The 12,464-nt window shown below is 44.0% G+C and overlaps 1 protein-coding gene across 1 annotated transcript; it reads left to right on the forward strand.

The window, feature by feature from the left end:
* Positions 1-335: 335 nt before the first annotated feature.
* On the forward strand, positions 336-10,945 carry PNN (pinin, desmosome associated protein). Its single transcript, XM_056547274.1, has 9 exons — positions 336-489; positions 5,248-5,325; positions 5,830-5,898; positions 6,779-6,851; positions 6,934-7,028; positions 8,128-8,203; positions 8,394-8,549; positions 8,631-8,769; positions 8,901-10,945. The coding sequence occupies exons 1-9, from the start codon at positions 377-379 to the stop codon at positions 10,202-10,204; spliced, it is 2,103 nt and encodes a 700-aa protein (XP_056403249.1). The 5' UTR covers positions 336-376; the 3' UTR covers positions 10,205-10,945.
* Positions 10,946-12,464: the final 1,519 nt, after the last annotated feature.

Below are 12,464 nucleotides of genomic sequence, written 5' to 3' on the forward strand. Positions count from 1 at the left end.
CTACATCTCCCATGATGCTCATACAGCCAAAATGCTGACAAAGCATCATGGGAGATGTAGTCCAAAACATCTGCAGTGCCTAAAGTTGCCTATGCCTGCACTAACTCGTCACTACAAGCAGAGGGGAAGCCACGCCCCTTTCTTTTAATTGGTCAGTGCTGTTGGGCGCGGTTCTTACACGTCACTGATTTGCGTTCCACTCAAATGCAGCGACGCCACGCCCCTCTCTTCTAATTAGTCATCGCTGGCGGGCGTGTGTTTCATACGTCACTTCCGTTATCGGGTGATAGCGCCACGCTAGGTCGGCTGACCATTTTTTTTTCTATACATACCTCTCTAACCCGGAAGTGGTTCTTTAGCGAGTTGGGCGGACAAGATGGCGGTAGCTGTACGCACTTTGCAAGAACAACTGGAAAAGGCAAAGGAGAGTCTGAAAAATGTGGACGAAAATATACGGAAACTGACCGGCCGGGACCCGAATGATGCCAGGTATGGAGGGGGCGCGGTGTGTGAGGGATAGGGAGGGTGCCCAGCCCGGAGCCGGCAGGAGGCGCATGGCCGAGCACCCGTGCACACCCTCATGTGTGGGCTACGTGCAGAGAACGGTCACCACTGTCTCTGTGGTGCAATCTGCTTCCTAGTGCACCCATTTCCTTTGCCCCACGTGACCTTGGTATTTTGTGTGTGTGTGTGTATATATATATATATATATATATATATATATATATATATATAAAAATGTGTGTGTGGTGCATGTTGACAACTGTTAGTGCAGCATTACCTAGCCTGTGGGATGTCCGGCTGCTGCAGAACATCAACTCCCATTTGTTCCTACATTCCTGCAATTCAAGGAGCAAATCCCATCAATGGAAAGCAAGAAAACCTTGCAATCCTGTATCTTAGACTGTGTTCACACCAATAGCAAAATAAGATTGTCCTATTTTGGGGGCTCTATGCCATATGGGTTATTGGGGAGCAAGATAAGGTCATTAGTCTGTTTGCTCATTCATTAAATGCAGTGTTTCACAACCAGGGTGCTTCCAGCTGTTGCAAAACTACAACTCCCTTTCAGAACATAATATGGGCTATGTGGTATTTGGGTGAGAGCGTAGTGGCTGGGTGTAGGGCTGGGCTGTATACCGGTTAATACCGAAATTTTTGTGCAGCATGATATGAATTTTTCCCATACTGCTTGGGCCCCTCCCCTTGGGAATGAATGAATTATCAGCGCTGCGCTGTCCCCACATCGGGGAACTAATATGTGACCCGCCAGCGCTGTTCTGCTCCCCCCCCCAATTATCAGCCCAACGGGCTAATACTCACATGTCACCCACAAGCTCTGCCCTCCTCTTTGTTTCGGGCCACCGGCACTGGAACTCTACCATACGCCAGTGGTATCCAACCTGCGGACCTCCAGATGTTGCAAAACTACAACTCCCAGCATGCCCGAACAGCTAACGGCTGTCCGGGCATGCTGGGAGTTGTAGCTTTGCAACAGCTGGACGTCCGCAGGTTTGAGACCACTTCTGTACGCTGTAGCCCTATGCCTGGGCTGCAAAAGATAAACAAAATAAACTTTAACGTGCCTACTTCGGCCTCACGCTGTTCCTTGGGACGGGAACGTCGGAGAGCCATCAGCCTATCACTGGCCGCAGCGATGTCCCGCCCCGGTCAGTGATAGGTTAAACGCACTGTCATGTAAGAAGCCGGCTTCTTACATGACAGTGGGCTCAGCCTATCACCGGCCCGGGGGGGGGACGGGGGACATCGCTGCGGCCAGTGATAGGCTGACGGCTGTCCGACATTTATGTGCGGACCTCCAGCTGTTGCAAGACTGTGACGCAACCAATTAGCAACTTCGCTGTGATACTGTTTAGGAAACACTGATTTAAAGGGGTACTCCGCCCCAAGACATCTTCTCCCCTATCCTTTGGATAGGGGATAAGATGTCTGATCGTGGGGATCCCGCCGCTGGGGACCCCCGTAATATAGAATGCGGCACTCACCTGTAAGCACAGAAGGAAGCGCTGGAGGCTCTGTGTTATGGCTCCCAACCACGGGGACGGAGTATCGTGACGTCACTACTCCGCCCCCGTTTGATGTCACGCTCCCCTCAATGCAAGTCTATGGGAGGGGGCTTAAGTTGATTGCCGCATGCTAGATTGCGGGGATCCCCAGCGGCAGGACCCCCGCGATCCGACATCTTATCCCCTATCCTTTTGGATAAGATGTCTTAGGGCCAGATTACCTCTTTAAAGACCTGTGATTTCCTGCAGCATAACTAGTGCACACAGTGTATTAGTAATGCCATTGTGAATTGAGATTGCTGCAAAATCTCTCTATCCAGTTTTGATGATGAAATGTATTGAATGTTTTTTGCCCATAGCGCCCCTACCATTCATCTTTTTCGAGGCAGATTCTGTTTGTCATAGGTAAAGTTGCAAATGCCTGAGAAGAGTTTGAGCGCACGGAATACCTTTTCCGATGCTTGTAAAATTAGTTTTATTGGGACATAAGTTTATTAAATGCATCCACTGGACTTATAGGGGAGGGCATTTATTAGTAGCATAGTGAAAGTGTGTGGTTTTCCCAGTTGTACAAAATATATTGTACACGTCACTTCATAAATTTGTGCAAATGTCAGTAAGCCCTCTGATTAGTGATACATTGATGTATCAACTAAAATGAAGAAGCCAGTACAGACTAGGGATCGACCGATATCGTTTTTTTAGGGCCGATACCAATAATTGGTGCAGGTTAGGGCCGATAGCCGATAACTTATACCGATATTCCGGTATAAGTTATCGGCTATTTAACCCCCTGCGACACCACTGCAGATCATTGATTTATTTAAAGCGGGCGCTTTAAATCAATGATCTGCAGTGGCTTTTGGCGGGCCATAGACCGCCGCCGCCACCACCCGCTTCTCTCCCCTACCTGCCAGGGTGCTCCGGGCCATCCGTCCATCGTTCATGTATTGTCCGGGGGCGTTTTGGGTGGTCCGGGCTGTCCTTCTTCTCCGGCGGTCATCTTCTCCACTCCGGGCAGGCTCCGGCCTAGTACGCTGCATAGACGCCGCTGCGCAGTGACGCCCGTGCGCAGCGATGCACGTCACGGGGTAGCGGCGTCTATGCAGCGTACTAGGCCGGAGCCTGCCCGGAGTGGAGAAGACCGTGGGAGAAGGACAGCCCGGACCGGACCACCCTCCACCCGAAACGCCCCCGGACACTACATGAAGGAAGGATGGCCTTGACCACCCCCATTACGGGTAAGTTTAATTTTTTTATTGACTCGGAGGGTGGGGGAGGGGCCCGACTGGTATAGCGGTATGGGAAAAAATCCATACCGGTATACCGCCTAGCATCACGGTGGGGGTGCGGTGCGGCGGGTCGAGAGGGTGGCGGTCGTGGTGCGGGGCATTATCGCTTTATCGGCAAGATAATTGCCGATACTGATAATGCCCAAAATCGTGATTATCGGCCGATAATATCGGCCATACCGATAATCGGTCGATCCCTAGTACAGACAACATGAAAATAGCGCAAAATCAGATGGTGATTGTTGGCGCAGGTCAATGCGCAGAATTGTGCAATTTTGCAGGAGCACGCTTGTTAAAAATCTAGGGGGCATGTGTCCGTTTTTAAAGGATTATCTAGAAAAAAAGGTGCTGATTTCTTATAAAAACTGCACCACACCTGTCATCAGGTTGTGTATGGTTTTGCAGCTCAGCTCCTTTGAAGTAAATGGAGCAGAGTTCTAATACCACACACAATCCAAGAAGAGCTGTGGTGCTGTATTTGGAAAAAATTAGCTTTTTTGCTTTTTCTGAATAATCCCTTTTAATTCCCATCTATCCCCACCCCCCGTGTGTCAGTCATGAGTGTCCTCTAATTTTTTTTTATTTTTTATAAGAATCCAAATTCTTTTTCCTACCTCTTCCTCTGTTCCCCACCGTGATCCCCTATTCTGCCATTGGTTGGTGTTCTGTCATGTGACAGTCGCAGCCAATTAGCAGCTCCACTGTGATACTGGCAATCCTAAATAGTGAGGGCTACCATCAATGTCGCTGATTGGCTACGGAAGACACCAGACATCTATTGCTCCTGTAACACCGGAGCTCTGACCCCCAGGCAGAGCAGGGGATCAGGAACATAGATGGAGAGAAGGGGGAAAAAAAAAAAGTCTAGTCTATACACATGTACACTCAGTTTAAGCGAGCAGGGAGTAAGTTGATACCTGGCACCAGCTTGTCTGCTTTCAAAATAAAAGGATTGCAAATGGAGAAATCCAAGTGCATGTGATGGGCAAAGTCAGGAGGCCACCATACACATTAGTTCAGTGTTCTCCAACCAGGTTGCAACAGTTGGAGGCACCCTGGTTGAAAAACATTGTATTACGTCAAAAGTCTCTGGACAGAGGTGTCAGCAGAGAGCACTGTGATCATGTCAGCAGAGAGCACTGTGTTCCAAAATGAAAATAATTTCCTCTGTAGTATCCAGCAGCTTATAAGCACTGGAAGGAGTAAGATTTTTAATAGAAGTAATTTACAAATCTGTTTAACTTTCTGGCACCAGTTGATTAAAAATAAATAAAAAATAAAACGGAGTAACCCTTTAATCCATAATTTTCTATCCTGCTGGCTTGCTAAAGCCTCCACTAGATAGCATTTAGGAGACAGCAGTGCATCCTAGACAGCTGACTGCAGGCCCTGTTAGAGCTTGTTCACACTGCGGACCTTCAGCCAGCGAAATCCTGCTGGTTGAATATCAGCTTACAACAGGCCCTGCAGAAATCATCTGGTTAAACTGCACAGACGGGCACTGCAATGTGCACAGAGAAGCAGAATCCCATTGATGACAGTGGAACTCTGCTACAAGCGGAGTGTCCGCAGTGTGAACTAGCCCTTGGGGTATGTTCACACTACGTAATTCCACGATCGGAATTACGCTCTGTGAACACAAACATCAGTTTTAATGGGTTTCCGCGAAACCAATTTCAGCAGCGGACAATTCTGCCACAGAAATTGTTCCGCGCAAAGAAAGAACATGTTCATTCTTTGCCCGGAAGTCTGAGAGCACTACATAGCCGTCAATGGCGGCGGCTGCCAGAATGGAATCTCTGCTCACGGAATTGTGCGAGCAGAGATTCCGTTCAAACTCTGTAGTGTGAACATACCCTAAGTGTTCTGAAATCACGAATTGTTATATAATGTTTTGCCTGTCTTAACGCTTGTTACTTTATTTCTAGGCCGGCACCAGCAAGGAGGATGACTATCACAGGCCCAAATGTGGTTGGAGGTAGAGGCCGTGGTGGCATTGTGCTACGGTAATTATTACATTTTACTTGTTTTTCGTAGATCATTTATACATTTTCATGCTATATGAGTGGTTTGTGTATTCTTTGGTTGTTGCAGTAGTGAATATGTTAAGATAGCTCAATAGTTTAGGTCAGTGTAGTCAGGTACCCAATACATCACAATTCCAGCTAAGACTACTACCTAAATCAGTGTTTCCCAACTGGTGTGCTTCCAGCTGTTGCCAAACTACAATACCCAGCCTGCCCGGACAGCCATTGGCTGTCCGGGCAGGCTGGGTATTGTAGTTTGGCAACAGCTGGAAGCACACAGGTTGGGAAACACTGATTTAGGTAGTAGTCTTAGCTGGAATTGTGATGTATTGGGTGCCTGACTACAGTCCACCACTATATTACACAAACATCAGTAGGAAATCAGAAAAACTGTTAGTTTTAGCAACTCTCATGGAATCTGATAAAGATGTGAACATAGCCGACATCAGGTTGTCTAAGCATACATTGTTGTGTTTTACTTAGGCGTGGACTCTCAGATGGAGGAGGAGGACCCCCAGCTAAACAGCGGGACTTTGAGGGTGCACTTAGCAGGTAATGTCTATTGAAATGTATTATTTCACGACTATTTAAATGGGAAAACGGACAATTTTTATTGGGGGAGGGGATTTTTCACTTTTTTTTTTACATTTTTCGATTTTTATTTAACACTTTTTATGTCCCCATAGGGGACTATCTATAGTAATCCTTTGATTGCTAATACTGTTCAGTGCTATGTATAGGACACAGCACTGATCAGTATTATCGGTGATCTTCTGCTCGATCTCAGACCAGAGCAAAAGACCCCGGGAGACGGGCAGAGCCAGGTGAGGGGACCTCCGGCCACCATGCTGGATGATCAGATCGCCGCGGCAGCGCTGCAGGCGATCCGATCACCCATTCAAAGTACCGCACTGCCGTAGATGCCTTGATCTGTATTGATCACGGCATCTGAGGGGTTAATGGTGGACATTACCGGCGGGTCCCCGGCTGCTACTAGCAGCCGGGACCTGCCATGTATGACACAAGCACTGTTCTGATGCGCGCAGTGATACACAGGACGTAAATGTGTGTCCTGGTGCGGGAACTCCCGCCAAACCAGGACACACATTTATGTCCATGGTGGTTAAGGGGTTAAAGACAATAGGGGAGATTGATTAAAACCTCTGTTGCCAATAGCAACCAATCAGATCATTTTTAAATTTAAGATTTTATTGTAAGACCTTTGAAAAATTAAAGCAATCTGGTTGCTATGGGCAACTGCTCCATTCTTCCTCAACAAAGCTTTTGATAAATCTCCCCCAGCGCTCTAAATTATTTTTCATTGAATGTGCCCTTGAATTGCGGTACTAAATTAATGTGTTTTTTTATTTATTTATTTTTTATTATGATTACTGTGGGGAAATAATTATGAAACTTCAATTTAATATTTCAGGCTGGGTGGGGAGCGTCGCCAGAGGAGAGAGTCACGCCAGGAAAGCGACGCTGAGGAAGAGGATGATAAGAAAGTAAGTGTTAGAAGTTTAAGTATTTGTAGCATCTACAACTTATTTTGTTACCAGCTTAAATCTTATACTTTATTTATTACAGCCAGCGTTGCAATCCTCTGTTGTTGCTACCTCCAAAGAGCGTACACGCCGAGACCTCATACAGGACCAGAACATGGATGAAAAGGGGAAACAGAGGTAGAATCTTTTTAGATCATATTATTACAAATACTGGAACCTTCACACACTAAAATAGTCTCCCAAGTTTCCCATTTGAATGTAGCAGTGGATAAGCATGAGTGCTGCAGAACTGCATATAAAAGTAGCATTTGTGGTTTACATTTTCCAATGCTTTTTTTTTTTCTTATTAAAGGGATAATTTAATCTTAGAAAGCTTTCCTTTGCCCATAGAGCAGTAAATAGCAAGCTGAATTGTGGGGATGTGACAGCTGGAACCCCCTTTATCCCGAAAATGGGGGCACAATTGTCCCCAGAATGAATGCTGTGCGTGACCAGCACTCCATTCTTTCTCTATGGAGCTGCTAAAAATTGCATTGTTCCTTTCTAGGTGGTCCGATTGAGAATGAACAAGCATACATAATTCATTCTGGGAACATTTTTGTCCCAAATCTCGGGATAATTGGGGTTGCAGCGGTCAGACCCCCATCAATCAGCTCTTTATCTTTTATCCTTTTAAATTTGGGATAACATCTTTAGGTGGGAATATCCCCAAAACATAGGAGAATTCCACAAATGCTATTTATGGCATATATTGCTTAGCTCTTTGCCACTTGGCATGAATGGTTTTTTAAACTACTTGAACTTCATGTAATTGTAGCCCAGTTGTTGTTGCTAGGGGAAGCTGCATCCATATTTATTGCAGTGGCAATTTGCAGGGTGATTGTATATTTACATGAATCATTTGCATGGACAGACTAGTTATGCTACCTTTCCATTTTCCTAATGGGACGTTCACCAAGTGGACACTCTTCTGTCCTAATAAGACATGTACATAAGTATACATTCTGGCACTAACATGTAGCCTGGATTCAATATTGTATTTTATTCTGAATAAACTACAATACCAAATTCAGGCTACATTGATCTGCACACTCAATTACTCTTTGGAACAGATAGGTCATGTAGACATGGGTTATTTTATTAGGAATTTTCTATAAAAAGTGAGACAAATATTTTTTCCTGTTCATATTTTAGTCTAATCACTTTAAGAGTCTATTTTAACTAAAAATAGAAAATGGCTTTATATTTTTTTTATAAATGTTTTGTTTCCACCCAGGAATCGGCGAATATTTGGCCTGTTGATGGGTACCCTTCAAAAATTCAAACAAGAATCTAATGTTGCCACAGAGAGAGTAAGTTTTTGGTTCACCACATATGCTCCTGTAAAAGGGGCAATTATTGGGCAGTCTATGGTTAAATTGACCAAGAATCTGTCTCTGTAAACTGATAGGAATATTTTTTCCTAATCTCGAGATGAACATCTTCATTTGTAGGACAATAGACAGGTCGGATTTAACCCTGTATTTTCTGTTTGGCTTACAGCAAAAAAGACGACAAGAAATTGAGCAAAAGCTTGAAGTGCAGGCAGAAGAAGAGAAAAAACAGGTGGAAAATGAGAGGAGAGAACTTTTTGAGGAAAGACGTGCCAAACAGATGGAATTGCGACTATTGGAGCAGAAAGTTGAACTGGCACATTTGGTAAGTAATTAATTAACTACATGGAACGAATAGTAGATGTGATGTTGTAACATTTCTAAGAGATTTGTTATTTAATTTCAGCAAGAAGAATGGAATGAACACAATGTGAAAATTGTCAAGTATATAAGGACCAAAACAAAACCCCACCTGTTCTACATACCTGGTAGATTGTGTCCCCCCACTCAGAAGTTATTAGACGATTCGCAGAAAAAAATGAATAGTAAGTTCCTTTATATCTATTGCGCAGCTCTTGGGTTCTGTGTTTTGTACCAATTGTCCTTATAAGACTATGTAATTTTATAAATGAATTTCCAGATTTTTAACCCTTATCATGCCTCCTATTTCTTTTAGGTATATTTGAAAGTAGACGAACTGAATTTGCAGAGCAGTTGAATAAAATGGAAGCTAGGCCTAGACGCCATTCCATGAAAGACAAAGATCAAGAAAAGAAGCACGATGATGAAAATGAAGAACAGAAGGAGGACCCAGAAGATGGTAAGGTGGCTCGGCATGAGGTAGATGAGGAGACAGGTAACCTGCCTAATGACATAGAGATGGAGGACACCTTTGAGGAAGAAAAGGATGTTAGTGTTACTATAAGAGATGTAGAAATTGTGCAGGAGAGTAGGCTTATGGAAGATGGTGATGATATTAAGGCTGAGGAAAAGATTGAGGAAGAGGGTAGGGTTGAGGTAGAGGAGCCGCAGATTAGTAAATGGGAAGAAAGGGAGACAGAGGTTGAGGAAGAAGTAAAAGAGGAAGAGGAGGATAGAAGAGACAACATTGAGGAAGAGGAGCAGCAGCAGTCAATGGATACTAGTCAGATAAGTGTTTACCAATCATGTGATGAATTTAACCATAGTAGGGAAGTAGAGAGTGACGAGAGAACGGATGATCAGCCAGAAAGTAAAGTACATGAGGAAACGGAATCTGAAAGGACAAATGAGCCTGAATCTCAAGTAGAGCCTACAGAAAAACAAGAAAAGGGACGGGAGACAGAACTTATGTTCCATCCGCCAGCTGATTATGAGCCCCAGACAAGGCTAGAAACCCATTACCATGTGGAAGAAGAGCCGGTGCCCGAAAAAGAGGAAGCTATAGTAACAGCTGTAAATAACACAGAGCCCCAGGTAGAGCAGGTCCAGATTACTTCCTCAGAACATAAAGAGAAGAGGAGCAGAAGCAGGGGAAGGACCAAGAACAAAGTAGGCAAGAGCAGAAGCCGCAGTAGTAGCACCAGTAGTTCTAGCAGCAGCTCCAGTTCAAGCAGTAGTGGAAGTAGCTCCAGCAGCAGTAGTAGTCAAAGTAGTTCTAGCAGTAGTAGCAGCAGCAGCGGGAGCAGCAGCAGGGATAGTAGTAGCAGCAGCAGTAGTAGTAGCAGTGAGTCTCGTAGCCGGAGCAGAGGGAGAGGACACGTCAGAGATGAGAAACGCAGGAGAAGTGTTGAGCGGAAGCGAAGAGAAAGAGAAACATCTGGAGCAGAGAGGAGTCACAAGTCTTCTAAAGTCAGTAGCAGAGACTCCAAAACATCCAAGGAGAAAGTTTCGTCAAGGTCTGACCAGAAGAGGACTGTTTCTGATGGTAGCCGGTCAGGGAAAAGGCCGTCAAGAAGTGAGAGAGACCGTAAATCAGACAGGAAAGATAAAAGACGCTGACCAGATTGTGGTCTGGACTGTAGTAGAACATGGTGCTGCCTTAACATTAGCATGGTACTAATTGTTTTGGAAAGCACAATGGAAATATTTTTATTTTACCTTTTTCCATTATTTTTGTAATTTGGTGGTTTAACAGAGGTGTAAGCTCAAAGTTCTTCAAATAAAACCATAAAGGATTTTTTTCCCAGTATCTTTGCCTCTTTTATTTGGTAGCGTTAATTTTACCAATGCTTTTTCTGGTTTGTATTAGTTTGAAGTATGAGTACATCATACTGGATCCCTGTAGATGATTGATGGATTGTGTTAACTAAAATTTATTTTCCCATTTTAATCAGTGAATGGATGTACAGTCATAAGATAGTGTCTCTTGGCTGTAACAATTACTTGTTTTTATATCCCTTACCCTAAAATACAGATAACATCAGTATTTAGATAGCATAGAAAATTATAGAACTGTGAATTCGTTTTCCCTTTATCTTATTGGAGACCCCACAATGGCTCCACTTTCTGTGAAAAAAAAAAATGTTTTAACATTTTGGTCTGAGCAACATCTCAGGGTGACATCAAATGGTATATGTACAGATTTTGTTTTATTTAGTAGAACACGTTTGAAGTATAATACATTTTAAATCTATGACCTAGCCAAACTCTTGTCTGCTTTGTATGTGTTTAAACATTTTTTTGTAAGACCAGTTGCGATTGTTCGGCTGTTATGTGCAAATAAATAACTTTTGACTAGCATTTGGCTGTTTCCATTTGTTATCAGCCATAGGCTTGGCGTAGGCCTCTTGAAACAAATCTAAGGGTCTATTCACACGGCAGAATTTCCTCAAGCGGAATTCCTCCTCAAATGAAAGCCCAATACCCTTCTATGGGACTCCACACTCCCCTGCACACTTCTGCAGAATTTCTGCTTTGATTCCACACCAATTCCACACAAGCGGAATTGGGGGCGGATTAGCGGAAATTCTGCCGTGTGAATAGACCCTTAAGATCTAAGTTGGGTAGTTGCAGTAGACTATCAGCAGCACAGAGAAGCTACAGCAGCAATGGACCGAAAACTTTCTAGAGCTGCATTTTCCACAGCAGTGGTTTGTGGGCTTCATTCAATAAACACAACATTATGCCATCACTGTATATTCAGTGGGTATCCCGTCACCGGGACCCCTATCGAGAAGCTGAATTAATGGCTATGGCTCTTGCTTACTGCAGTTCAACCCATTACAATTAAATTGGTTGGACTATAGTACCAGGCACAGCTAATGTACAGCACTTTGCCTTGATATTATCAGTGGAGGTCCCAAGGGTAGGATAAATGCTGACCATACATTGATGGACTATTCTAAGGATTGCAGATTAGTTCACAGTCCTGGGTAACAAATATCTTAGTAATTCAAACATTATTGATTTTTGAGAATTTAAAGAGTACCTGTTATGTTAGCTGGCGGAAGGATATTTTTAAAGCTTCAGGGCAATCCTGGGTGTGGAAGGAATTGCAAGGAGCCTTATTAACTTAAAAGGAGTTCTGCTACAGTTTTCTGCACAGAATTTAGCTAGGAATAGAGATAGATAGATAGAGATGAGCTAAGTTACAGTAATTTCGATTCGTCACAGACTTCTCTGCTCAGCAGTTGCTGACTTTAGCCTGCATGAATGAATTCAGCTTTCAGGTGCTCCAGTGGGCTGGAAAAGGTGGATACAGTCCTAGGAGAGAGTCTCCAGCTCACCAGAGCACCTGAAAGCTGAACTAATTTATGCAGGCTGAAGTTAGCAACTGCCGAGCTGAGAAGTTCGTGACGAATCGAATTACTGTAACTTCGCTCATCTCTAGCTAGGAACTACAGTGCAGGGTGAGACTGAAAAGGATCCATACTAGCTATAAAGTGATGGCATCTTGTAGCAATATGATATCTTTTTTATGGGGAAATACTTTAAAGCAAGAGTACTCAACTGGCGGACCATGGTCCAAACCCAGACTGTGGCTGCCAATTGTCCAGATGGCATCCAAACCTAGGCGGTTTGGGGGAACAAACCTTTCTGCATTCAATGGTGTTTGTCTCTAAGACACCGATACAACTGAATAGGTTAGCACTTCTATGATGCAGATGGCACGATTAGCACTACCTGCTTCATTCTGCTCGGGCCAGGCTTGACTAGAAGAGTCCAAAGGAGCAATTGACTGCATTTATCTTCATTGATTTCTCATACAAGTCCTCAAAGGGGACTGATAAAGTGTAAAAAAAAAATAATAATAATTAAA

The sequence above is a fragment of the Hyla sarda genome, chromosome 11 (assembly GCF_029499605.1).
Source record: "Hyla sarda isolate aHylSar1 chromosome 11, aHylSar1.hap1, whole genome shotgun sequence".
Classification (NCBI taxonomy): Eukaryota; Metazoa; Chordata; class Amphibia; order Anura; family Hylidae; genus Hyla; species Hyla sarda.

Coding starts and splice junctions, on each gene's coding strand:
- PNN (XM_056547274.1), top strand. CDS start 377: ATGGCGGTAGCTGTACGCACTTTGCAAGAACAACTGGAAAAGGCAAAG. Junction 7,029..8,127: donor GATGAAAAGGGGAAACAGAG/GTAGAATCTTTT, acceptor GTTTCCACCCAG/GAATCGGCGAATATTTGGCC. Junction 8,204..8,393: donor CTAATGTTGCCACAGAGAGA/GTAAGTTTTTGG, acceptor TTTGGCTTACAG/CAAAAAAGACGACAAGAAAT.